Source organism: Phallusia mammillata, chromosome 8 (assembly GCF_965637545.1).
Source record: "Phallusia mammillata chromosome 8, kaPhaMamm4.hap1.1, whole genome shotgun sequence".
In the NCBI taxonomy this organism is placed as follows: Eukaryota; Metazoa; Chordata; class Ascidiacea; order Phlebobranchia; family Ascidiidae; genus Phallusia; species Phallusia mammillata.
The window spans coordinates 12,761,309-12,783,957 of record NC_137259.1 but is presented as its reverse complement, the minus strand read 5'-3'; the positions used below and the strand labels follow the sequence as shown (position 1 = coordinate 12,783,957).

Below are 22,649 nucleotides of genomic sequence, written 5' to 3'. Positions count from 1 at the left end.
TACCTATTTATTGGAAAAATGATTCATGTCATGTTGATCCCATCTTTAAGACGTGGTGCACAATGGGAAAATTGATTATGGCCTTATTAAATTGATCATTGTGTAACTACATCAATCTTTATCACTGTGAAAAAAATGCCTAAATCAGTGAAATGTTAAATGAGGCAAAAACACAGTGTCAGTAAGCATTTCGCAGAATATCTACCAAGCTGTTATACCACCAGGCAGTTTCTTAGAAAAAAAGCTTTAGCATGCAGTAATTGCTGGTTAATAGACACAACTGAACCTTCGGTTCATTTGCATATAAGTTAATACTTAAAGGTCACATAAACAGTTCACATGTCTTATGCATGCCTGGTAAACAATGTGGCAAGTCAGATAACCTATGAAATCTCAAGTATTTTTTCAGTGTTTAGTTCTTAGTAGTGTATATAGACCCCAAGGAAAAAGCAGTTGGTGGAGGAGCATAAATTGAATTTTTGTGAGTACCTTTTTGCCAGAACCACTTGGAGATTAGTGTACCAGGTATTCAATGTATGTTATTGTGGCTGTGGCATTGTTAGCTCGAGCAGCTGCACAGACCGACAGAGATCTTATTATTTACTGCAGTGGAAATTGCCTGAGTCAAAGCAATGGAAAAAAATTAAAGGACAGCACCGCTTATTCAACAAGTGAATTTTGTGATGTTACAGGTGTGAATATATTAACTTACTGAAACTGTTCCTTTAAACAAGTGTCATTAGGGTAGATGCAGGGTTGAAGTTGAGTGGTATAATATTAGTTTACAAAAATGTTTTTTTTCTTTGCAGAAAATGTGCCTACACCATGGAAAACACATATACCTGGCCCAAAAGCAGATTTACAAAGAGTGAATTGGTATGTAGAAGAAAAACAAACAGGTCAACGGCAGGTAGCAATAAACATCACCTGGTCAGAAAAAGGTAATTTGTTTAAACTTGTCGCATTTGGGAACAATTATTTAAAAAAACATTTTCAACAGGTCACTGGGTTGATCATAAATTACAGAATGGTTACTTATTACAAATTGTTCCCTCTGGCTCATTCAATGTGAAATACAATGTTATTGTGAAAGCAAAAAACTATCTGTTACGCAGTGTTGGCTCTCGCCCTCGATATCGAAAGGTAAAAATTTGCATATAATTTACATAATTCGTCGAAATCATTCAAGCGCCTTGGGCAAAACATTGTAATGTGCTTAATCACTTACTACTTTAAAAGCAAATTGTATATATTTGCCATAAGATGCTGTTTGTTTGATATAGTGGCAAGAAATAAATATTTTTGGAAATCGACACAGTTAATTTACAATGTAACATGTGTATTTTCCTTTGTCTAGTGACTTATACTTTTTGTTTTTCCAAATTTTTATTTACGAATATACAACACAAGCAAATATAGAGTTATCTGATTATTTTGTTTTCTCTAGATTTATTTTAACTACAAGTGTTTTGGCCTGAGCAAAGAAACTTTTGTGAGTCCAGGAAAAACGTACATAATTGTGTTAAAAACGTTACCTGTGTCACCCCAGAATCTTGACCATCTGTTTGACTCTGCTGTTATCAGCGTGCCAGGTAAGTCATAAAGTTTTCACTTAATTACATACTAAAGAGACCTTAAGGAGAATTTTCGTTACAGATTTAGTTCCAGCTTAAATTTTCATTCTTTTCAAATTTGTGTTTTTGTTATGTGATTAAAAATGTATTTGTTTCTTTTTCAGACTGCAATGATGATTCAATAAAAAACACTAGAAATTGCAAACCTGCAGGTAATATGTTTATATTTCAAGTATGTAATTTAATATAACACTTAGCAAATATGTTTTTTGTAGATTTGGACATTTATTCTTCTTCAACCACGGTCACTTTTTCAACAAAACGTAAGAATAGATTTTTAGATTTCCACAGTTTATGTACCTAAAGACATTTAAGAGTTTTTACAACACCCTTCAATAAAATTTATATAAGTTTGTGGATGCCATTTAAAAAATAAGCAAAATGTGGCATGATGTTTTTTGCCCGAGAGCAAAGATGAGATTACTTTAGGTAGGAGTATTGAAGCTGTAATAAAACTGTAAAAATAGGTAATATGTGTTTGTGTTCAGGTCCAACTACCTTAATTTCTACCAATGGGATATGTTGTGACAATTACCCTTTGATGATTTTGCTTTGCATTGGTGGCTTACTCATTCTTGGCATAATTTACCTTGGATATCAACTTCACCAACAAGCCTTGTATGCAGGTTAATATAAATGTTGATTATTTAGTTCATTCGGGGTAACATGTTTAATTTATTTAATTCATTGTACTGTCTAATTGTGTCAAAGCATAACTGAAAGATCATGGGGTAATTTTACTATTTTTTCATGATAACAGGATAACAAGCAAAACAGGTAAATAAAATCATATTTTTTCAACCCCAAATTTTTTGTAGCAGATTTACCATTGGATAAACATGTGCTGATAGTTATGGACAACCTAAGCTTTGAAGATCATTTGTATGCAAAAGCTGGAGATGAATTGGCTCGGTTATTAAAATTTGTTGTCAAAAGAGTCACATACAGTATGTGGCAAGCGACAGAAATAAGTCGTGTTGGAATGGAAGCATGGTTTGCCAAATATGCGGCTGAAGTTGATTGTGTGATTGTCATTTGTACTTCATGTTCAAATCTGGAAAAATTGAAAAGGTAAATTATAAAAATGGTTTAATTTTTTATGAATATCTTATTTAGTATGGATATGATAATCCTTCATGTTATATGGTGGAAGCAATTACTTTGTTCATAACACCAGGCACAGTAAAAAAAATATAGTTCATTTTTTATCAACATAGTATATTTGGGTGGTAAGAAATAATGTTGTGTAATTTATGTGTTTCAGGTCAAATAAAGAGATACATTTTCATACTGAAGGTCAACTTAAAACTCACACCTACATTGCCAGCCAGGCAACTAAGTGCAATCATCTAAGTTATTGCTCAGTACACTTTTCCGAAAAAAGTGCACCTTGCAAATTTTCACCTACCTGCTACACTTTACCACAAGATTGTGCATCATTCATGAAAAAACTTTCTGCATTCACACTACCCAGTCATCTTCAAAACACTGCAAAAGGGCGACTTGGGTATTGGTCAAAACAGCTGAGCAACCCCCAAGATATGGGTCTTTTTACACACCCAAAAAGTCAGGAAACAACTCTTATTAAAGCATCCAGCATTGATCCTTTGAACATTGAAATGGAATATGTTTGTTCACTTTAAAGAATATGTTTGTTCTTTTGCACTCTGTACCTTATGTTAGATTCAGGCTAGTATGAGATTTGTACTTTTTAATAGTGATGTACCGAATCGGCTAAATTTCGATTCGGCCGAAACCGAATATTCGGCGATTTTGCCGAATAAATTCGGCCGAATCAACCGAATCATTTATGACGTCACGCGAAGTCGTACCCTACGCGTTTGACATGAAAACATAAGTTTATCTACCAGGCAATTAGTGCAGAATGGTTGTGTTTCGTCCTTATTTTAGTTCTGTTGGATTTAACATTGCCTCAAGCATAATTGCCAACCCGACAATGAATTACTGATTATTTTGTCTGCAGTGGGAAAAGCGTCAATGTGTCAAAAAATATAATGATTGACGCGATTTTCGTTGGTAATAAGCAGAAAAGACACGTTTAACGCTTTAAATGTGTGTTCGTAAAAGATTCGGTTTCGGCCGAATCGCAACAAATTATTCGGCCGAAACCGAATCTTTGCAAAAGTGGCCGATTCGGCCGAATAAATTCGGCAAACCGAATATTCGGTACATCTCTACTTTTTAACACCATTGTTTTTTTGCATTTTTCATTTTCTTATCTTTTTGATATGACATAACACTGAATTTATATTGCACTATATCGGAATGTTAATAATATTTGCCACTCTTTGCCATCGTATGTGTGCTGTTAAAAGATAAATACAAGTTTAACCGTTGCTTGGCTAAACTTGTTTAAATTGCCTTACACATATCTTGCCATATTTATTGTGTTATTTTGACTGTGTGACTGTAAATCATACCATGTAAGATGTTTTAAGAAGCAATTGTTGAAATAAAAGAACTAGTTATTTATTTGCAGCATTTTTTAAACAGAACTATGTACACTGCCTTGAACCTGGGTTATAAACTTTCTTGCAACTGAGTTTTCACTAACCATGCAGTATCAATTCATTATACCTGCTTGGCCTGAGCAGTAGCAAAACGATACTGTCACATTTAAGCAAATTCCTAACACAAACTTTGTCTGCTACAACTCAAAGAAAACGTAATGTCAACTGGTGTATAATGCATTAAGATAATATGTGTAAAAATGTAAACCCTTCCTATCTTTCTATGTGTCCATTGCTGATGAAGCAGGCCTTGATGATGTTGACAACCTTATCAAAGATTCAGTATCAGAAGACAGGGAGCTTGACTCAGTGATGGAGCTGTCCAAAGCTTTTCGCTTACGTATTGGAGAACTTAAACTTTTTTGGGCGTAAGATAACAACCTCCTTGTCTCGTTAGTGGTGTTTAACTGCGACCTACGCGCCTCTCCTACAATATCTCTACACTTTTTTAGATAACTTAATGTGGATACACGGTTAAACTGCCGCACTGGCGCATTACGCCGAATCAACTCCGACACTTCTTGTCCTCTTGTTACAATGTCACCAGGAACCCTAGCAACTCTGGCAACATGAGCTGCTTGGCTGCATTTGCTGACTCCTTCAACAAGCCTGTACAGAAATACAGTATCACCCGAATCGGTGTCTTGCATTGTGTCCATTGTCACGTACTTAATATGGTTACGACTGGGCAGAAGGCTTTGCCTCACCAAACTGTGAAAATGAGTAGCGCACAGAACAAGTGGTGTTTCTTGTCCCTTATCAATACAATGACTGAGGAAGGCTGTTAACAGGGCTACACCATCGACGGTCGCTGTTCCTTTTCCGAATTCGTCGATCAGTACAAGACTATTCCGATCAGCTTCACGAACAGCAGTTGATATTTGGCCAAGATCGGCGGCAAAGCTTGAGACACCACTGCAAATCGACTCTTTTCCCTTAGTCACCGTAAAAATGCGAGTGATCTTTCCGATCTCCGCTGATTCTGCAGGAACAAATGATCCTATATGTGCCATGAAAACAATCAAACCTACTTGTTTTAAGTACACGCTCTTTCCACTAGCATTTGGACCTGTAAGGATTTTCACTAGTCCATGCGACGGGCCGAAATGAACGTTGTTTGGAACAAACATTGCCACCGACTGTTCCTGAATAAGATGCCTGGCACCGATTATGTGGATTTCATTGCTGTCAATAAACCGAGGCCGGACAAGGCTGTGCTCTTTGGCAACTGTAGTAAACGCTAAGAGGCAGTCTAACTCCGCTGTCAGGCGCATTACATCAAGCAATTTGCTGCTACGCTCCAGGACTTTTTGTTGCAGTTCACTTTCGATAGCATCTTCCTCTTCCGCAATATCGCCTAAAACATCACCAAATTCCTGATCTAGTAGCTTAGTAGCACGCGATTTATAGAAAACAGTCTCGTTTGAATCAGCAACCAAGTCCAGTCCGGGAATTTCTAAACCGCCGTCAGTGTTTCTCATGTCCGTTTTCCGAATAAACATCAGATAACCAACCCTCCTTATGTACAAAATCTGACATGAAGAAATGTGCTCTTGGAAGGCTATCACCTCGCGATTGGCAACCTCGCAAAGAACGACAGGTATCTTCGCAAACAAGTCTTTTTTCCTGTCGAGATTTTCTGATATTCGGGGCTTTACAACAAATCTGCCTTCTTTTTTGCTCATCTCCTCGTCCATTGTATCTGAGATGAGCGACACTACTTGTACTAAGTCCTGCGTAAAGTTCAACACCACATCTTTAAAAACTACAGGCACATTGCTGGGGTTTAATAACGACAAAATCCCCCGACAGGTATCCGCAATACTAAGTGCGGACAAAACAGTTTTTTGAAGCCCTGTCCAATCGCCAATGCTGTGCCTTAAACACGATTGCATCTTTACCAACATACGCGAAATATTTTTCACATGCCGTAGACTTTCCTTTATAGCGATGGATACTTCCTCGAACCTTGGCTGGATAAGAAAACTTATGGCATCCAAACGTCTCGCCAGAATGCATTTATCCGAAGTGGGACGGTGGAACCAAGTTTTCATTAAGCGACGGCCCATGAAAGTGCTAGTCCTGTTCAGTAATAAAAATAAACTTAAACTCTCTCGGGATCCTAACTTAAATGCTGATGGGTGATTCACTCTTCTAAAAATTTGCAAAGCGTCGACCGAGGCCTTATCAACATACAAAGTATTTTTCAGCGAAAAAGTTTGGAAACTTGAAATTGGAGTTTGAACCTCTTCGTTTTCAAGGCCAACAGACACTCGTTTTCGGCCTAAATAGCGAATTAAACCACCAGTAGCACGTACTGTCGCGTCACAATCAAATGGAATAAGAGATGACAAAATCATTGCTCGGTGCGCGTCTTCACACTGATCAGGAATACTTGGTAGTCTCACTTCGAAAATTCTTCGCTTGCTCGTCTCGTATCGATAGTCGCTACTGGATAACATGTCTACAACACAGTGAGGGGAGTAACTTGCCTCAGTTTCATTGACAGTTTCTTCTTCATCGTTTGTATTGTCCATATTTGGATCTACAATTTCCTTCACCTTTCCGACAAATCTTTCATCTTGTTTTGCACTGGTCACAATTGCAATAGGCGAAAGTTCCTCAACGAGGTTTTCAAGTTGCCTGAAGTCCTCGGACTCTCTCGTTTCCAACAGCATGTGAACAATACAGGTGTCTGTTTCATAGTATGCTGCACCAAGGCAACCACCATACCAAACAACACTAAGGTAAACTTTACGATTATCTGTGGTTTCCACAGCGTGATTCCTTGTTCTGGTGCTTGTACTACTTGTCTCATTTGAAACGTTTTCCAAACTTTCAGGTATCTCATTCATTTTCAAATTAAAAATTCACAAAAATATTTTTTTGAAAAAAATCAATAAGGTATGCAGCAATAGCTCAAATACAATTAAATCTGCTGCGAAACATAACGTTGCACTGAAAAGCGTAATTACAGCATTATGCAACACTGCATAAAGCCTTATCTACATTAATCTAGTTATCTACATCAAATCAAACACACTTTAAGCTGTACTAGAAAATGAAACCGCCATAAATTTGTCTCATTAAACAATCGTTTGTAAATTATGATGTCATAACACTTACCAGTCTTTGGTTACACAAGGTTGTTGAAAGTTTGATGGAAGAATGTTTCGCTTGAATGGGCGTTTCATACCACGTGTTGCGCAACATGCTCTTGTAAATAACCGAATTAAATATTCATGTTGATGACAAATACTTATATATAGCGACGTAAGTTATAATAAAAAGCAAACATATTCCGTCCTTCCCTTACGTAATTATTTGAACGAAATTTAAATCCGCTAACGATGTTATGTAACTCTTATCTTCATGTGAACGTTGTACTATTTTATACAAGTTGACTGAAAAGATGCGTTTTGTGTTAAATTCTGATTATTCCATTTTTACAGTTGATAGCTTTGTTTGATGTTTGTAGTGCGTTTAAGTTCAGTCAAATTTGTCTGTGTTTGTTTGTATGTTGATATAAATTATCAAGGCAAGGTCTAATTTGTTCTCATAGTCTCGTTCATTCTATTCATACATTTCAAGCTTTGTTTAAATTAGCATTGATCCCAATTTTTTTATTGTGACCATTCCATAAACCAGTGATTTTTTGTAATCGTACATTTATTTGTATAATAGAGTAACCATTTTAATAATTAAATTGTTAAACAGTTTTAAGGACTTTGACTCCTGCACTACTTTATTTTACATAATGCCAGCAGGTTGGTTAATGTTGTAATTTAATTCAATTTTGCACAGTAAGACTCAATACTATTATCTCAGTCTTTAAGTGAGGGTAGAAGCAGTCAAACCAAAGACACGATACTAGTTGCCTCTTCTTATAAGTGTATACACAACGGGAGCTTGATAATAGTCATTCGGTGTGTCATATAGTTATGTGACTAGACCTAGAACTAGATATCTTTGTGTACTAGCAAAAAACTTAGACCCAGTTTGCTTTTACTATCCACTGAAACTCTTTAAGAAAAAATACATAAAATTCCATAGTAAACATTTTTATACCATTTCAGGGCATATAAATAGGCCAAAATGTCTGATTCAAATACAAGAATCGCTATAGTTAATTCTGACAAATGTAAACCCAAACGATGTCGCCAAGAGTGTCGAAGATCTTGTCCTGTAGTGAGAATGGGCAAGTTGTGTATAGAGGTGACACCAGCCTCCAAAATTGCATGGATATCTGAGGAGCTTTGCATCGGATGTGGTATCTGTGTAAAAAAGTGCCCTTTTGAAGCTATTTCTATCATTAACTTACCAAGTAATTTGGAAAAAGATACCACACATCGCTACAGTGCAAATTCATTCAAGCTGCATAGATTGCCTATCCCACGATCAGGAGAAGTGCTAGGATTGGTTGGAACCAATGGCATAGGAAAGTCAACTGCATTAAAAATTCTTGCAGGCAAACAAAAACCAAATCTGGGAAGATTTGATGACCCACCTGACTGGAATGAAATTCTCAACAACTTTAGAGGATCTGAATTGCAGAATTACTTCACCAAAATTGTTGAAGATGATTTAAAAGCTGTTATCAAACCACAGTATGTTGATCAAATTCCAAAGGCTGTCAAAGGCACAGTGCAGCAAATGTTGGACAAAAAAGATGATACTGGCACACAGGACTACTACTGTGAGCTGTTGGAATTAAATCATGTCCTTAATAGAAAGATAGAAGACCTGTCTGGAGGAGAATTGCAAAGATTTGCCATTGCAATAGTGTGTGTACAAAAGGCTGATGTATACATGTTTGATGAGCCTTCATCATATTTAGATGTCAGGCAACGTCTTAATGCTGCTGTTGCAATTAGGAATTTGGTGAAAGCAAATAATTATGTGATTGTTGTTGAGCATGACTTGAGTGTCCTGGACTATCTTTCAGATTTTATATGTTGCCTTTATGGTGTGCCTGGTGCATATGGTGTTGTGACAATGCCATCATCAGTGCGTGAAGGAATCAACATCTTCCTTGATGGATTTGTTCCCTCTGAAAACTTGAGGTTTAGGGAGTCAGCACTCGTGTTCAAGGTATCAGAAACAGCTGACAGCGAAGAAGAGATTAAAAAAATGTGCCGTTATCGCTATGGCAACATGGTAAAGAAGCTTGGAGATTTCGAGCTTACTGTGAGAAGTGGGGAATTCACAGACTCTGAAATAATTGTAATGCTGGGAGAAAATGGTACAGGCAAGACCACTTTTATTCGAATGATGGCTGGCAAATTGGCTCCAGATGAAGGGGAGGAAGTACCCACCCTTAACATTAGCTACAAGCCCCAGAAGATTAGCCCCAAGTCCACAGGTACAGTTCGACAATTGTTCCACGGCAAGATTCGTGCATCCTATATCCACCCTCAGTTTATAACTGATGTTATGAAACCACTGATGATTGATTCAATCATTGATCAAGAGATACAGAATTTATCTGGTGGAGAATTGCAGCGTGTTGCCCTGACACTGTGCCTTGGAAAGCCTGCAGATGTTTACCTAATTGATGAACCATCTGCATACCTAGATTCCGAACAGCGTATTGTCGCTGCTAAGGTAATGTAAAGTAATTTTATTGGGGTACAGAACCAGCTACTATTTGTTTATCTATTTTAATGTACTGTTTTTTATTGCCTGATTATAGGTCTTAGGAGCTAAAGATAACATGAAAACTATTTTGTTACTGTTTTAAATTGATTTTACTTTAAATTCAGGTCATCAAAAGGTTTATTCTGCATGCAAAGAAGACTGCCTTTGTTGTTGAGCACGATTTCATCATGGCTACTTACCTTGCTGACAGGGTTATAGTATTTGATGGACAGCCCTCAATCAAAACCACTGCAAACAATCCCCAGCTGTTGCTTGCTGGAATGAACTGTTTCCTAAAATCTCTTGAAATCACTTTCCGTCGCGACCCAAACAACTTTCGACCCAGGATTAATAAGATGCACTCAGTAAAAGACACGTCGCAGAAAAAGTCTGGGCAGTATTTTTTCTTGGAAGATTAAGTTTATATTTTGCTTTGGGGAAAAATTGCCTCATCACTGAGGTTTATGTAATGTTTTTTTGGAATTTATTGTCAGATTTTGTCTCATGTAAACATGAATGTACAGCATTAAAATCAAACATTAGTCATAAAAACCTAGAGTTTTATGTTTTTGTGCTGCGCATGTGGTTGTTTCTAAATTGGTAGTGGAAACTCTTGTGCATAATTTTGTGCTATTGGAAAACAAAGTTCATGGGAAAAGGAATAAACATGTTTATTGTGGTTACCTAATTCAAATTATTCAATGAGGAAAGTAGAGTTATTTGTTGCAAACACAACACACAGAAAAGGGAAATCTAATTTGGTGGGAAAAACGGAAGCGTAATATTGAACATACATCCCTACTGCAAAAAAAACGCTTTCGAATATCAAATGTGACAGCGATGTAAGGAGCTGCTAAAATTGTTATAATATCTGAAATATAAATCAATCATTATGTAGCGACAGTAATATAGTTACAAAAATTTGCTTTTTATCTGAGACAGTTAAAATTGTTGCAACATTTAAAATAATAATAAATCTTCACGGTTTAGTAATTTATCCGTACTTTCGTAACATTACTTTACGATTATGGGAAAAATTTCCGAGCACATGTAGTGTGCATTCAAGCGTATCGATCAAAGCAACTCCATTAAATTTATATCTTTTAGAACCAGTTTGTGATTTTCTAACCAGTACACTACACATTAAAAGGTTTTTTAATGGGCTAATTAACATGGTACCGTTTGACAGTTTTTGGAATGTGCGAACGATAGGTTCCATAATCTTGAATATTTATCATTGGTGTGACTTCTGGGTTTAAGCTTTAGGTTTAGGGTCAATCTGATTTACGTTGTTAAACGTCCCGCAATGGAAGAGGGTGTGCCTGTGGAAGTTAAAGATCTTCTTAAACTTCATCCCACATTGTCTATTACCGAGAACAAAAGGGTAAAGATATGCATTCCATTTGTTTTTTGTTAGTTAGTTTCAAACTACAGGCCCGCGCTAAACCAAGCTTAGGTATTTGAAATCACATTATGTTGTTTTCGAAAAAACTAACCATCATCCCAACCCCAACCTTTACCATGGCACCTTTAGTAGTTATTTTTAAACACTATGTTCATGGTGCACTTTGCCCAGATTTTGATTTAATTAGCCAGTTTTTACTTGGAAAACAGTCAAATCATATTCTAGACCAGGGGTGGGCAACCTGCGGCCCGCAGGCCGCATTCGGCCCTTCATTAAAGGTTGGGCGGCCCGCAAGACATGCTTGGATTTCAAAAGTATTGGTAAACAAGTCCAATTATTACATATTTTTGAGCTGATTAGTGCGCCTGATGCTAGTTTTCTGCGACCTGGCAAAATGTGGATACAATCAAATACGAATTATACTTGTAGTTAAGCATATTTGGTAAGAAACAAAGCAAAATCACTTTGTGTCATACACATGTGCGGCCCGCGAATCAATTTTGACATTTATAATTGGCCCTACAGTAAGGTTGCCCACCCCTGTCTCAGACCTAATGAGCAGCTAACCTAGTGGTTGTCAAACTGTGAAGCAAAAAGACATTGTCTTTGGAAGACAATTCAACAATTATTGTAAATCTTTTTTTCTCTGGTGTCCCAGTTTAAACAGAAAGTTTTTGTGAATCGCCAAGAGCCCAAGATCAGAGCTAGAGTTCCTTTTCGAGAAATCTCGAAAAAATCGAGTCTCGATTCTCGAGAAATAAATAAATATTTCTCGAGAAATATTTCGTCATGTATCTTAAACAAAAAGTAAATGCGACACCTCTTATTCTGTGTATTTTTCGTTTCAACTCGGCTCTAGAGCGGACTGGACACATAACTTTCATATTTTGCTTGCGAAACAGCGATTTTCAGTGTGCGTTGCCGCTAAACTTTCACCTTTCCCAGGCAGTAGTCACGCCTGGTTGCGTAAGATCTTTTACAGTCGCTTCGTTTTTTGCTGGTTTGCTAGCGAATCACTACTTGCGATGGCTACTAGAAGCGAAAAAACAGACAAAAAAAAATTGTTTGTTTGTTTTTGTTAGAAACTCGGCCTAAATAAAAATTTCGAGATTTTCGAGAAATGGATTTTTAATTTCTCATTTTTCGAGAAACGAAAAAGTCGAGAAATAGAGGAACCCTAATCAGAGCACTTTAAAATTTATAGAGCCAACAATTTAGGATCTTGTAGCTAACTGTATTTTTTTTAAATATTAAACTAGTACATATATACCATTTACTAGTGCATCAAAACCTTGGATTTATTTTTGTTTCATATGTATTAATGAAACAAGAAAACTTGATAAAATAAAGATTGTGCAATCAAATACAATATTAATTTCTATGTCAACAAACATATTAAGCTTGTGACATGAAAATATCTAGTCAAAGCAGGGCTCCTCTAAAATACGCAATCTATGCAATCTACTAAAAAAAAACTAACTAAGATGTTGACGGTTAGGGCTATTAGGGTCTGGGTGAGGGTTTATAATAGCTTTACAATTTAATCCCAGATACCTTCAGGGCCTAATTTTCTTACGTGTTAACATGCGGTACCATACGGTGTTTAGTACCACTCTCAACACATATGTGAATATTAAGCCCAAACTGGGCATCTAAAACTAAATTATAGTGTTATTTTTATTGTAAACCCTCACCAACACCCTAAAAGCCCTAACTGTCAACCCTTTTAAAAGTTACATATATACGTTTTATAAGTAGATTGTGTGGATCGCGTAGATTGCATTAAAATTATTTATAGTTTACTTATGGTTTGAAAAAAATATCTTTCAGCAGAATTCTTTTTTTCAGATCAGATGTTCCTTGACTAGTCATGAAATGCCATGCATAGAGACAGCAGTTAGACAACACTTGAATGGAAAGAAATACAAAAGATTGGCAAAGGATATTTCTAAACCCTTTGATTACAAAGTATTTGAACCTCACATTGTTCCTAGCATCAAGAAAAATCATGAGTATGAATTATTTCAACTAAACTGGTTGTGTTGTTAATTTTCGTGTTCTCATGTTACCTGAGTCTAATTATGTATATTATCTATTTCACTGTATTCAGACATCATCTTTTTTGCACACTAACTCTGCGGCATGTAAACAAGATTCCAGCACATGTCAATTGTCATGTTCAAGGAAGAAGGTTTCTGAAGGCAAAATTGAGATGTAAGTCTTCTGTTTCATTTAAAAACTACTAAAGATCTGTTGCAAGTTAAAAAACGTGTCGTACATGACCAGTGTCTGGTTGCCTATTTTGCATTTAAATCAGGTAGTATGTTGCTAATTGTAGAATGTAGATCCTTTTACAAGAGGGGAGGGGACAGTCGGAACACATGTTGATTTCTGCTTTTTTATTAATTTACTTTTATATCTAAAACAACATTAAATGTCATGTTCCCCTTTTCAAAAAAGTTGTGCATGTGTGTCAAATTGCATATTAAGTTAAGTGTCTGGGGTGTTGTGTGTATAGTAATGCAGTTTATGACTTGTTAGGGGAAGCTTGCCAGAAGACCGGAGAAAAGTTCATTCCCACACCTCAACTGAACAGACAAAAAGTTAAAGATGGTAAGAAAAACTAGTCTATTGCACCACTGCTCTCAACCACTCACAATAAGTATATATTATTAGGCTGCAAAACATTCTACCAGTATGTTGTAAAATTAGGTGATAGCTTTGTATTATTTCTTTTTATTTTAGTTTGTTGTATTATGATGTTTATGTTACAGTTGATATGTATGAAGATGAATTTAAAGGAGGTAGTGACTCTGATGACAGTTTTTCAGATCTTTACCCAGGTTAGTTTTCCAAAAGCATAATTTGTAAAATCAAGAAAAAAATATGTATCATATAAATTGCTTGCTAATGTGTTGCAGAAAAATATTTCGAAAGATTAACATTATCTTCAGATGAAAATGATTCTGAAGAAGTAAAAAAGCCAACCAAACTCTCCAAGAAAAAGAAGAAGAAAGCAATGGAAGCTGCCACAACAAAGAATGAAACCAAGCGAAAATCATCCACAAAAGAACAGTCTATTTTGGCAAAAAAGCAGAAGCTATTAAAATTGCAATCAAAGAAGCCACCACCAAAAAAATCAAAACTCGTTTCCAGTAAATAGTGTCGTTTAGTGCAGTGGTTCTCAACCTTTTAACTTTGCGGACCGGTAAACTTTCAAAAATAATTTTGCGGACCGGTGGACTTTCAAAATCAACCCAAAATGTAATCACGACAAAAATATGCAGATCAAAAAAGTATGAAAAATTCAATTAAATGAAAAGTTTACTCCTGTCTGTTTGATAACATACGTGTTAAACGTGGTTCTACTAATAAAGTTTCTACAAGGCGAAGTAGTGCGTTGACTTACACACGATTTCTCTGCCTTCAACATCTTGCATTTAGCAATTGAGATATAAAATTGTGATATATTTGGCGGACCGGCCGAAACGTTGACGCGGACCGGCGGTTGAGAACCACTGGTTTAGTGCACAAAAGAATCTACATTTAAATTATAAATGTGATGCAACAGTATTTGTTTGTTTTGTGTTTAAAGGGACTGTGGTATTAGGGTTAGTCATAACAATTGCGTTTTTTGTAAAATGTGCAAAACTAAAAAGAAAAGCATTGGTAACTTGCCACGCCTTTTTTTAAATGAATCCGTATCAGAAAACACAAGCAAGATTTTTTTGTGAACATCGATCCACTAACGGCGGACTGCGAAATATCTTGAAAATGGTATGTTTTGAAAACCTGTCCAAAACAACGTTTGGTAAAGTTGTTTCTGAATTAAAAAATGGATCAAAAGATCGTAGATGAACCATAGATAACCAGTAAGTAATCTATAATGATACTGATGATTTTACTTGTTTTTATCACTGGCATGACGAGTAAAAGTCGACATACGGTGCCGGTGTATAGCATAGAAAACCTAAATTACACGCTTCATCGATCACCACGCAAATGACAACAGAACAGGTGTCCAGTGGACAGGATAACAGTTTTAGGTTTAAGTTCACTGCTGAGTGCTGACAACTTGGGGCGGTGTTTTGTTTCTTTTTAAAAAACACTTAGAGTTGGTGAGAGGTTTTGTAGTAAAAACTGCAGTGGGTACCAATTCTTGCAGTGGTTGCAATGAAATTTAAGCAACGTTTTGTCCTATGTGTTATATCTTTTATTGTACTTGGAAGTCTGTACAAAATCATAAACAGAGTTGAACAAGATCTACCTGTACAAGACACACGGTAACTATATTTTTATTTTTTTCGTAATTGACTACCATGGTCATAACCAATAAGACAATAACAAAATGACCTTTTTAATTCTTTGGAAGGGAAAACGATAAATCTAATGAAATGACATCAAAGTCATTAAAAAACAAGAATTATTTTAATTGTAGACATATTTTGGCAGAAATGACGATCATATTTTGCCAGTTGATGGCCAGCACGAGGTCATTGTACACAATAATAATCACAAACCATTTGAATCCCATAAAAAGTCAGATGACTTGAAAGATGTACAAAAGACAGACGAACAAAAATATGTTGAATCTGAGCTTCTTCGCCTCAAGTTGGATTTCAAGTCTGCTTCAATAGACAACAGTGAGAAACTGTTTCAAGTAGGTGGTTGTTCTGTCGGTAAATAACACAGATTCATACAGCTAATAACAATTATTTTGACAATTTATTTTTAAACAGTTTTGCGATTTAATACACATCTTTTTATGGCAATATTTTCTACCAATTTGGGCAATAACCCAATAAAACTACTGTCAAAAGGCAGTTGATTTTAAAACAGCTGTCAAAGGCAGTTGATTTTAATTTTTTATTTCATAAGTTTTATAAAATATCAATAAATACTACTAACCACATTGATTTTGTTCATGATTAGGTTGCTGCAAGTTGGGTTGGAGAACGTCAAATTTATCCCACATACCACAAGGAGATGGCTTCTATCCTAAAACTCATGAGTACATCTAAGATTGTCCAAGCAGATGCTTTACCGAGAGGGACTCAAATCAAACTTTTGTTGGTGCTGGAAGGTGGCCAGAAGGTTGTTTTCAAGCAGAAGAGGTATAACATGTTATTATCTATAACAGCGGTTCACAAACTGGGGTCCGTGGTCCTTCAGGGGTCCTTGAAGCAATTTTGCGGGGTCCGCGAAAAGGTGGCGACGTACTTGTATAATCTTATTTGGCATCAGTTTATGTCACTGAATAAGTTAAAATCAAAGTAGTATTAAAGATCGGCTGTCTCTATTGCTAAACAATAGCCTTTATTGCAAATAAGAAAAATGCAATTGTTTGCACAAAATCGTAATGTTTTCTGTCTTGTCTCTGATGTCACAAACTGTCTTTGGATCATTGTTATGCATGATTTTGCAGAATAAGCCAAAATTCTGCAAATCAACTTTCATTTTGCTAAAATACACAAGCTTAAGGACCGAGCCTTCGATATAATGGCAACCGGACCGTTTTGAAAAAATAATGAAAAAGTTTGAAAACCACTGATCTATAAGCAGGGTTGCCATCGACTTAAAACCAAAAATAAGGACAACCGAAAAATTAAATTTTTATGCGAAACGAAACAAATGTTTTTGAACAAATCTTGGCATTTATACGAGCCATGACATAATATTTGCAATATATTTTGGAAAGAAACAATCTGTTTCAGCAACTGGTTGTTCGTAGAAAATACTAAGTGCATCTCACAACAGGTCGGGTCTAGGTTTACTTCTACTTGTAGCAGGAATTTGACTATAGCAATTGTTGAAAATAAGACAAAATAAGGACTACAGTCAAAAATAAGGACATTTCTTAGAAATAAGGACAATGAACTTTTCTAAGACATGGCCCTTCAAAATAAGGACAAATCTTAGAAATAAGGACGGTATGGCAACCCTGTCTATAAGGTTAATGTTCTTCTTGTTTCATGCTGCTTTTACATTGTTTAGTAATTGTACATGTATTCCTTATCATGGCATAGACCTTCTGTTCATTCAGTAACAAGCGTATGTGTCCTTTACAGATATGCACGAGACCATGTCATTGAAGGCAAACCTTATGATGGATATGATCGTCACAATGCAGAAATTGCTGCATTTCATCTAGATCGGATTTTCGATTTCCGAAGAGCTCCTTTGGTTGTTGGCCGTGTATTAAACTTAAAGACAGAAGTAATGCCTGTTGCTACAGAAAGACTGCTCAAAACTTTTAGAAATAAAGGTAAATACATAAAAGTACCAAAATCTTCATACCATATATTAGACTTGCCACCTATAAAATATTTGTAAAAATTCTTTAAACAGCTTTTTTAAAACATTTAGTTTATATTTTGACACTAAAACACTTTGAACTCCGAAAAAAAATTACTCGCTAATGCAGTTGTCACAACATACTGTTTAACTAAGCAAATGTTTTGTTCACGCAGACAACAACATCTGTTACTTTGGAATCTGTCTTTATTGTAAAGAGGAAGAGATGGCTTGCGCTAATGGAGAAATAATGGAGGGTTCAGTTACCCTGTGGCTTCCAGATGAATGGTCAAAGTTTACGAAACAACGGCATCCTTACCAGGTATGGGGTTATGACTTGTCCCAGCCAAAAACAGAAAAAAAATTGTTAGGTCAAATACAAAAAATGCATCATGATTTGTGTAGAAATTATATTTCCTGAATTCTATCAAGTAGTGGAACAGTTCGTTGTTATCTTCAAATTCATTTTGAATTTTCCAGGTAAAGCTGGGTCAGCACATGTGGTCCATATATATTTGGTATCCAACATTAAAAGTTTTACAATGCATTTACTTAATGTACACATTTACCACCTTGAGAATCTAAAAATTATTGCACCATTTTTATATTGTAAGTAACATATATGTGTGGATCAAATGGTGTGTATAGTAATCCGTGAGTAGGTTATAGAATATATAAACTGGGAGTAGATAGGAAAGCCACCTTTTAAGTTCACCAACCACTTTATGCTGGAATAATATACTCACTTACTGTATTGAACAGAGAACATACATTGATGGACGAAGTGCAAAATGGGAGGTTGATGAGACATATTGTGATTCTGTGGTGAAACACAAGCCTCCATATGACAGTGGACCACGTCTTTTGGACATAACTGATGGTGCTGTCTTTGATTATTTAATTGGAAATGCTGACCGTCATCATTATGAAGTTTTTAAAGACCATGGACCTGATGTTATGATGCTAATGCTTGATAACGCCAAAAGGTAAAAAAACAATGACTATTTCATAATATGTCTGTTTCACAGGAATGTTTGTGGTATTAAAACTTTTTTTTTGTAGTTTTGGCAATCCTAATGTGCATGACCCAAGCATTTTGGCTCCTCTTCGACAGTGCTGCTTGTAAGTACAGTTGGCTATACAAAGTTTTTATGTACAGTTTTGATTGTATTTTAACTGTTCCTAACTTTTGGTTCATTTTGATCCTCCTTTTGACGAATAACTTAGTTAAACCGTTTTCGGATAAAAATAGCCTGGATAAAGCAAAATTGTGTCATTGATATAAAATGAACACTTAGATTTATAACTGAATGCTACAAATGCATTACATGCTTTTTACTATTTTTTTTTCTCTAAATCTAAAAGTAATTGCACTGTCTTGTTGTTGCAAATTCGAATGTACGTATATGTGGGACGCATTCATTTCTACAGACATGACTAGGTTGGTTAAGGCCAAGTGAGAATAGGGACCCAAATAAAATTTATTTTTGGTTGACCAGTAAGTATAAGGGTTGTTGAAATTTGCAACATATATGAAAGGGATGTTTCTAGTTTGTTTCATTTTTATGAACAAATGTTTTTTGTTTGTTACTTTCAACTTTATTGTAGATTACGGAACACAACCCTGCATACCTTACACAAATTGTCTGGTGGTGTCCTTACTAAACTTTTAAAGGCAATTATGGATGATGATCCAATTGCACCGATTCTTCACCAATCACATCTGAAAGCTATGGAAATCAGGTACTTGAAGTTTGCATTATCTTCCCATTTCTATGCTCTGCTTTAGTATCTTGCTAATAATTATTATGGGTCCCCTTCCCTGAAGGGGACACATATTGATTTTACTCAAAATGTTTGTTTGTTTTCTTTTTTTTTCTTCTCCCCAAAGTTTGTCCGACTCGTTTTTCCATCAAATGTTTAATGGATTTGGCTGAAATTTACACAGATGGTAGATGTAGTTATGTAGATGTGCATCCCGCTTTGTTTTTGTTGATAATCCCAGCATTTACCCCGCTAGCCCCATAAAATGGGTATTTTCCCCCGAAGTTTGTCCGACTCGTTTTTCTATCAAATGTTTGATGGATTCGGCTGAAATTTACACAGATGGTAGATGTAGTTATGTATATGTGCATCCCACTTTGTTTTTGTTGATAACCCCAGTATTTACCCCGCTAGCCCCCTAAAAAATCCCCCCCCCCCGAAGTTTGTCTGACTCGTTTTGCCATCAAATGCTTGATGGATGTGGCTGAAACTTATACAGATGGTAGATGTAGTTATGTAGATGTGCATCCCACTTTGTTTTTGTTGATAACCCCAGTATTTACCCCGCTAGCCCCCTAAAATGGGTATTTTCCCCTGAAGTTTGTCCGACTCGTTTTTCTATCAAATGTTTGATGGATTCGGCTGAAATTTTCACAGATGGTAGATGTAGTTATGTAGATGTACATCCCACTTTGTTTTTGTTGGTAACCCCAGTATTTACCCCATTAGCCCCTAAAATGTTTTTTTCCCCGAAGTTTGTCTGACTTGTTTGCCATCAAATGCTTGATGGATGTGGCTGAAACTTATACAGATGGTAGATGTAGTTATGTAGATGTGCATCCCACTTTGTTTGTCTGGATAACCCTAGTATTTACCCTGCTAGCCCCCTAAACAGGGTGAGTTTGTAAACAATGTCAGAATTGGCTAAAATTTGGATAGCTTGTAAAGTATGCCAATTATCGTTATTGCGCCATTGCAGTTCGGGGGTTGTTGTTAACAGCCCTTTGGCATCAGAAACATTAACGGTTGTTGCTCAAAACACCTCTAGTGGTTGAAATTTTAAACGTTGGCAGATTGGACTAAAATTTTGCAGTACTATTGATTGAGTCATTGTGGTTTCCTACTTTTAAGTTTGTGTGTGTTGAACCTCCATTAGTTATCCTACTAGCCCCCTAAAATGAGTGTTTTAATTTAAATGTTTTTACTCCATATAGCATATTTAAATATGCACAGTACCAATCACTGTGTTTGTCTTCACAATACCAAACTTACTCATTGTTATCTATTGAAATGGATTATCTACAACTTTGCATGTGTGGGGACCCATGAGTTTTTGCTTGCAGAAACAACCAAGGTTATAAAAGACGATGGCTAATATGGGACCCAATACAAAATAAGCATAGGAAATATATTTATGTTTTAAAATAGATCATAGTGTATGTGCAAGGACAATATGTGCTAAGCCACCCTTCTAGTTAGAAGAAAGTTCTACACTCTAAATCAGTTGATCTTTTTGTTTACTGCGCAAAATTTCAATTTTTACTGAAATGTCGTTTATTGCTTAAATTATTTGTACTTTTTAAATATTAAACAAAAAAGAGAAATCATAGTTTTTAAATTTGTTGCATAAAAACATAAATTTTTTATACAGGTTACCAAGAATTTTAGACACTATGGAAACTTGCATTAAAGACAGAGGAAAGTCAAATGTAATTGTTGAATCATGGACCGGCACATAACAGAAACCTGTACAATATCATAAGGCAGGCCAGTGGAATTTTCTACACTTTATTGTGTTGACTACTATTTTGCCTTCTTTTGGTAATTTTATTTTTGATAATCAGTTGAATATATTTCTTGGTTTGTCAGTAGCCACCAAGTGGTAGAAATGTAGTGTTTGATTTTTTTGCGTTTTTCAATCTTAATAACGCATGTTAAGCATACTTAACGGTTTCAACAATTTTTTAGTAATTTTGCTAAAGGGTAAATGAGGATCATCAAAAATAGTTTCGGCATTTGCATTTCTTTCAATGCAGCATAAAATTTCAAGCACTTATCGTTGCCTCTTTTTGCACTGTTACTGTTTAATTTAGTGTAGCAAAAAATGAACATTATGAAAATTAAGAAACAACTCTGGAAAGAAAAAACATTGGCTTCTGGATCTGAGACCATCTTTGCAATTAAATCAGTCTTCCCAAACCTTTAACAACAATTCAAAACATTAGCATTCCTCCCTAAGTGTCAATTTACAAACCAAATGTAAAACATAAAGTAAATTCTCTCCTCAAGTTTGTTGTAAATTTCCTCCCTTTGGAAAGATCCACTGAGTTAAACAGCACATAATAATATTATATTTGTTACATGTTTAGTTGTTGGAGTCACAATTTGCTTTTGAATGAACCTTAACCAATAACAGTATTCAGATTGAGTGATACTAAAACATGATCGCTTGCTGTCTGTTATGCCTGCCTTGCAGTGAAAATATATAATGTTTGTTTCGTTTTTGCATGTATTTTTTTCTTATTCGTTTTTATGTCAAATCCGAATTAACTGTTTTTGTTTTACTGTTTAGAATCTCTGTAGTTTTCTTTACTTTGTAACACATACTATTAGCAATCTTGAAATGCGGCGTTTTATTGGATTTTGAAAATCGTAACCCTGTATTGTTTTGTTACTAATGAGTTATAAAACTGGCATTTTTTCTTGAAAATGGTGTCTTACTGGACAAAACGCCCACAAATTTTTGCACTGTGCTTCTGTGTGCCACAATGGGTTTAATGTTTGCCCGAACTGCACCTTAACAGTTATTTATCTGGTGCTGCATCATTATAAACTGAATTAGATGCTGCTTTTTAAGTGTCATTTATATTTGCTTCCTTTGTGTCTATATAATCAAATGCAGTAACTGCACCATTATGTATTGCTTTAATGTGTGAAACATATTTATGCTCAAAATACTTTAGCTGAAAAGTAGGTTTAAAGCTATACTCTTCAGTCTTCACTGTGATTATGATCGCACAGTTAGCATATTTTTAATAAAATATTGTGCCAAAATTTTTTTTTTATTTGTCTCAAAGTATGTAGACAGTTAGTGCAGCAGATTAGTACACTGATTATATATGGTTGCTGCATGCTTTTTTGTGTGTTCAAGTGGACCATTTTTTCCCGATTTGTGAGAAGAGTGTGTAACAAGCACTCCATAAGTACTTGAAAGTAGCTTTTAAATTCAGGATAGCGCCATTTTTTCACAATAACCTTTTTTAACATTATTTTAAAACTCTTACTTGCAAGTGTTTGAGAATCAATCTGAGATCAGAATTTTCTTACTGGTGGTTTGTTATACAAAATATTATACTTATGTTTGTTTTAAAAGAGAAAAAAATG

The 22,649-nt window shown here is 35.5% G+C and overlaps 5 protein-coding genes across 7 annotated transcripts; 4 read left to right on the top strand and 1 right to left on the bottom strand.

The window, feature by feature from the left end:
* Window positions 1-532: 532 nt before the first annotated feature.
* Window positions 533-4,127, top strand: LOC145204454 (uncharacterized). Of its 2 annotated transcripts, none has more exons than XM_080076998.1 (9): window positions 533-692; window positions 810-941; window positions 1,001-1,143; window positions 1,448-1,592; window positions 1,739-1,786; window positions 1,850-1,897; window positions 2,123-2,260; window positions 2,456-2,705; window positions 2,899-4,127. In XM_080076998.1, the coding sequence occupies exons 1-9, from the start codon at window positions 533-535 to the stop codon at window positions 3,275-3,277; spliced, it is 1,443 nt and encodes a 480-aa protein (XP_079933124.1). In that variant the 3' UTR covers window positions 3,278-4,127. The 2 variants fall into 2 exon arrangements, with proteins under 2 accessions (XP_079933124.1, XP_079933123.1); XM_080076997.1 differs by having other exon boundaries at window positions 2,453-2,705.
* LOC145205544 (mutS protein homolog 5-like) lies at window positions 4,121-7,020 on the bottom strand. Its single transcript, XM_080078277.1, has one exon. The coding sequence runs from the start codon at window positions 7,018-7,020 to the stop codon at window positions 4,387-4,389; it is 2,634 nt and encodes an 877-aa protein (XP_079934403.1). The 3' UTR covers window positions 4,121-4,386.
* A 1,193-nt stretch (window positions 7,021-8,213) lies between these two features.
* On the top strand, window positions 8,214-10,485 carry LOC145204349 (ATP-binding cassette sub-family E member 1-like). Its single transcript, XM_080076859.1, has 2 exons — window positions 8,214-9,769; window positions 9,928-10,485. The coding sequence occupies exons 1-2, from the start codon at window positions 8,261-8,263 to the stop codon at window positions 10,219-10,221; spliced, it is 1,803 nt and encodes a 600-aa protein (XP_079932985.1). The 5' UTR covers window positions 8,214-8,260; the 3' UTR covers window positions 10,222-10,485.
* A 532-nt stretch (window positions 10,486-11,017) lies between these two features.
* LOC145204351 (surfeit locus protein 2-like) lies at window positions 11,018-14,780 on the top strand. Of its 2 annotated transcripts, none has more exons than XM_080076862.1 (6): window positions 11,018-11,186; window positions 13,056-13,219; window positions 13,318-13,421; window positions 13,749-13,820; window positions 13,982-14,050; window positions 14,162-14,780. In XM_080076862.1, the coding sequence occupies exons 1-6, from the start codon at window positions 11,109-11,111 to the stop codon at window positions 14,368-14,370; spliced, it is 696 nt and encodes a 231-aa protein (XP_079932988.1). In that variant the 5' UTR covers window positions 11,018-11,108; the 3' UTR covers window positions 14,371-14,780. The 2 variants fall into 2 exon arrangements, with proteins under 2 accessions (XP_079932988.1, XP_079932987.1); XM_080076861.1 differs by having other exon boundaries at window positions 14,129-14,780.
* Window positions 14,781-14,955: 175 nt separating this feature from the next.
* Window positions 14,956-22,321, top strand: LOC145204350 (glycosaminoglycan xylosylkinase-like). The gene is made up of 9 exons (XM_080076860.1): window positions 14,956-15,490; window positions 15,660-15,867; window positions 16,140-16,321; window positions 17,276-17,472; window positions 17,678-17,823; window positions 18,264-18,487; window positions 18,564-18,623; window positions 19,110-19,244; window positions 20,917-22,321. The coding sequence occupies exons 1-9, from the start codon at window positions 15,381-15,383 to the stop codon at window positions 21,002-21,004; spliced, it is 1,350 nt and encodes a 449-aa protein (XP_079932986.1). The 5' UTR covers window positions 14,956-15,380; the 3' UTR covers window positions 21,005-22,321.
* Window positions 22,322-22,649: the final 328 nt, after the last annotated feature.

Excerpts from the sequence above, each read along its gene's own strand:
- LOC145204454 (XM_080076997.1), top strand. The coding sequence starts at position 533 with ATGTATGTTATTGTGGCTGTGGCATTGTTAGCTCGAGCAGCTGCACAG. Across the intron at positions 1,144-1,447 it reads CTCGCCCTCGATATCGAAAG|ATTTATTTTAACTACAAGTG; the intron begins GTAAAAATTTGC and ends TGTTTTCTCTAG. Across the intron at positions 1,898-2,122 it reads GGTCACTTTTTCAACAAAAC|GTCCAACTACCTTAATTTCT; the intron begins GTAAGAATAGAT and ends GTTTGTGTTCAG.
- LOC145205544 (XM_080078277.1), bottom strand. The coding sequence starts at position 7,020 with ATGAATGAGATACCTGAAAGTTTGGAAAACGTTTCAAATGAGACAAGT.
- LOC145204349 (XM_080076859.1), top strand. The coding sequence starts at position 8,261 with ATGTCTGATTCAAATACAAGAATCGCTATAGTTAATTCTGACAAATGT. Across the intron at positions 9,770-9,927 it reads AGCGTATTGTCGCTGCTAAG|GTCATCAAAAGGTTTATTCT; the intron begins GTAATGTAAAGT and ends CTTTAAATTCAG.
- LOC145204351 (XM_080076861.1), top strand. The coding sequence starts at position 11,109 with ATGGAAGAGGGTGTGCCTGTGGAAGTTAAAGATCTTCTTAAACTTCAT. Across the intron at positions 11,187-13,055 it reads CTATTACCGAGAACAAAAGG|ATCAGATGTTCCTTGACTAG; the intron begins GTAAAGATATGC and ends TCTTTTTTTCAG. Across the intron at positions 13,821-13,981 it reads CAGACAAAAAGTTAAAGATG|TTGATATGTATGAAGATGAA; the intron begins GTAAGAAAAACT and ends TTTATGTTACAG.
- LOC145204350 (XM_080076860.1), top strand. The coding sequence starts at position 15,381 with ATGAAATTTAAGCAACGTTTTGTCCTATGTGTTATATCTTTTATTGTA. Across the intron at positions 16,322-17,275 it reads GTTGTTTTCAAGCAGAAGAG|ATATGCACGAGACCATGTCA; the intron begins GTATAACATGTT and ends TGTCCTTTACAG. Across the intron at positions 18,624-19,109 it reads CCTCTTCGACAGTGCTGCTT|ATTACGGAACACAACCCTGC; the intron begins GTAAGTACAGTT and ends ACTTTATTGTAG.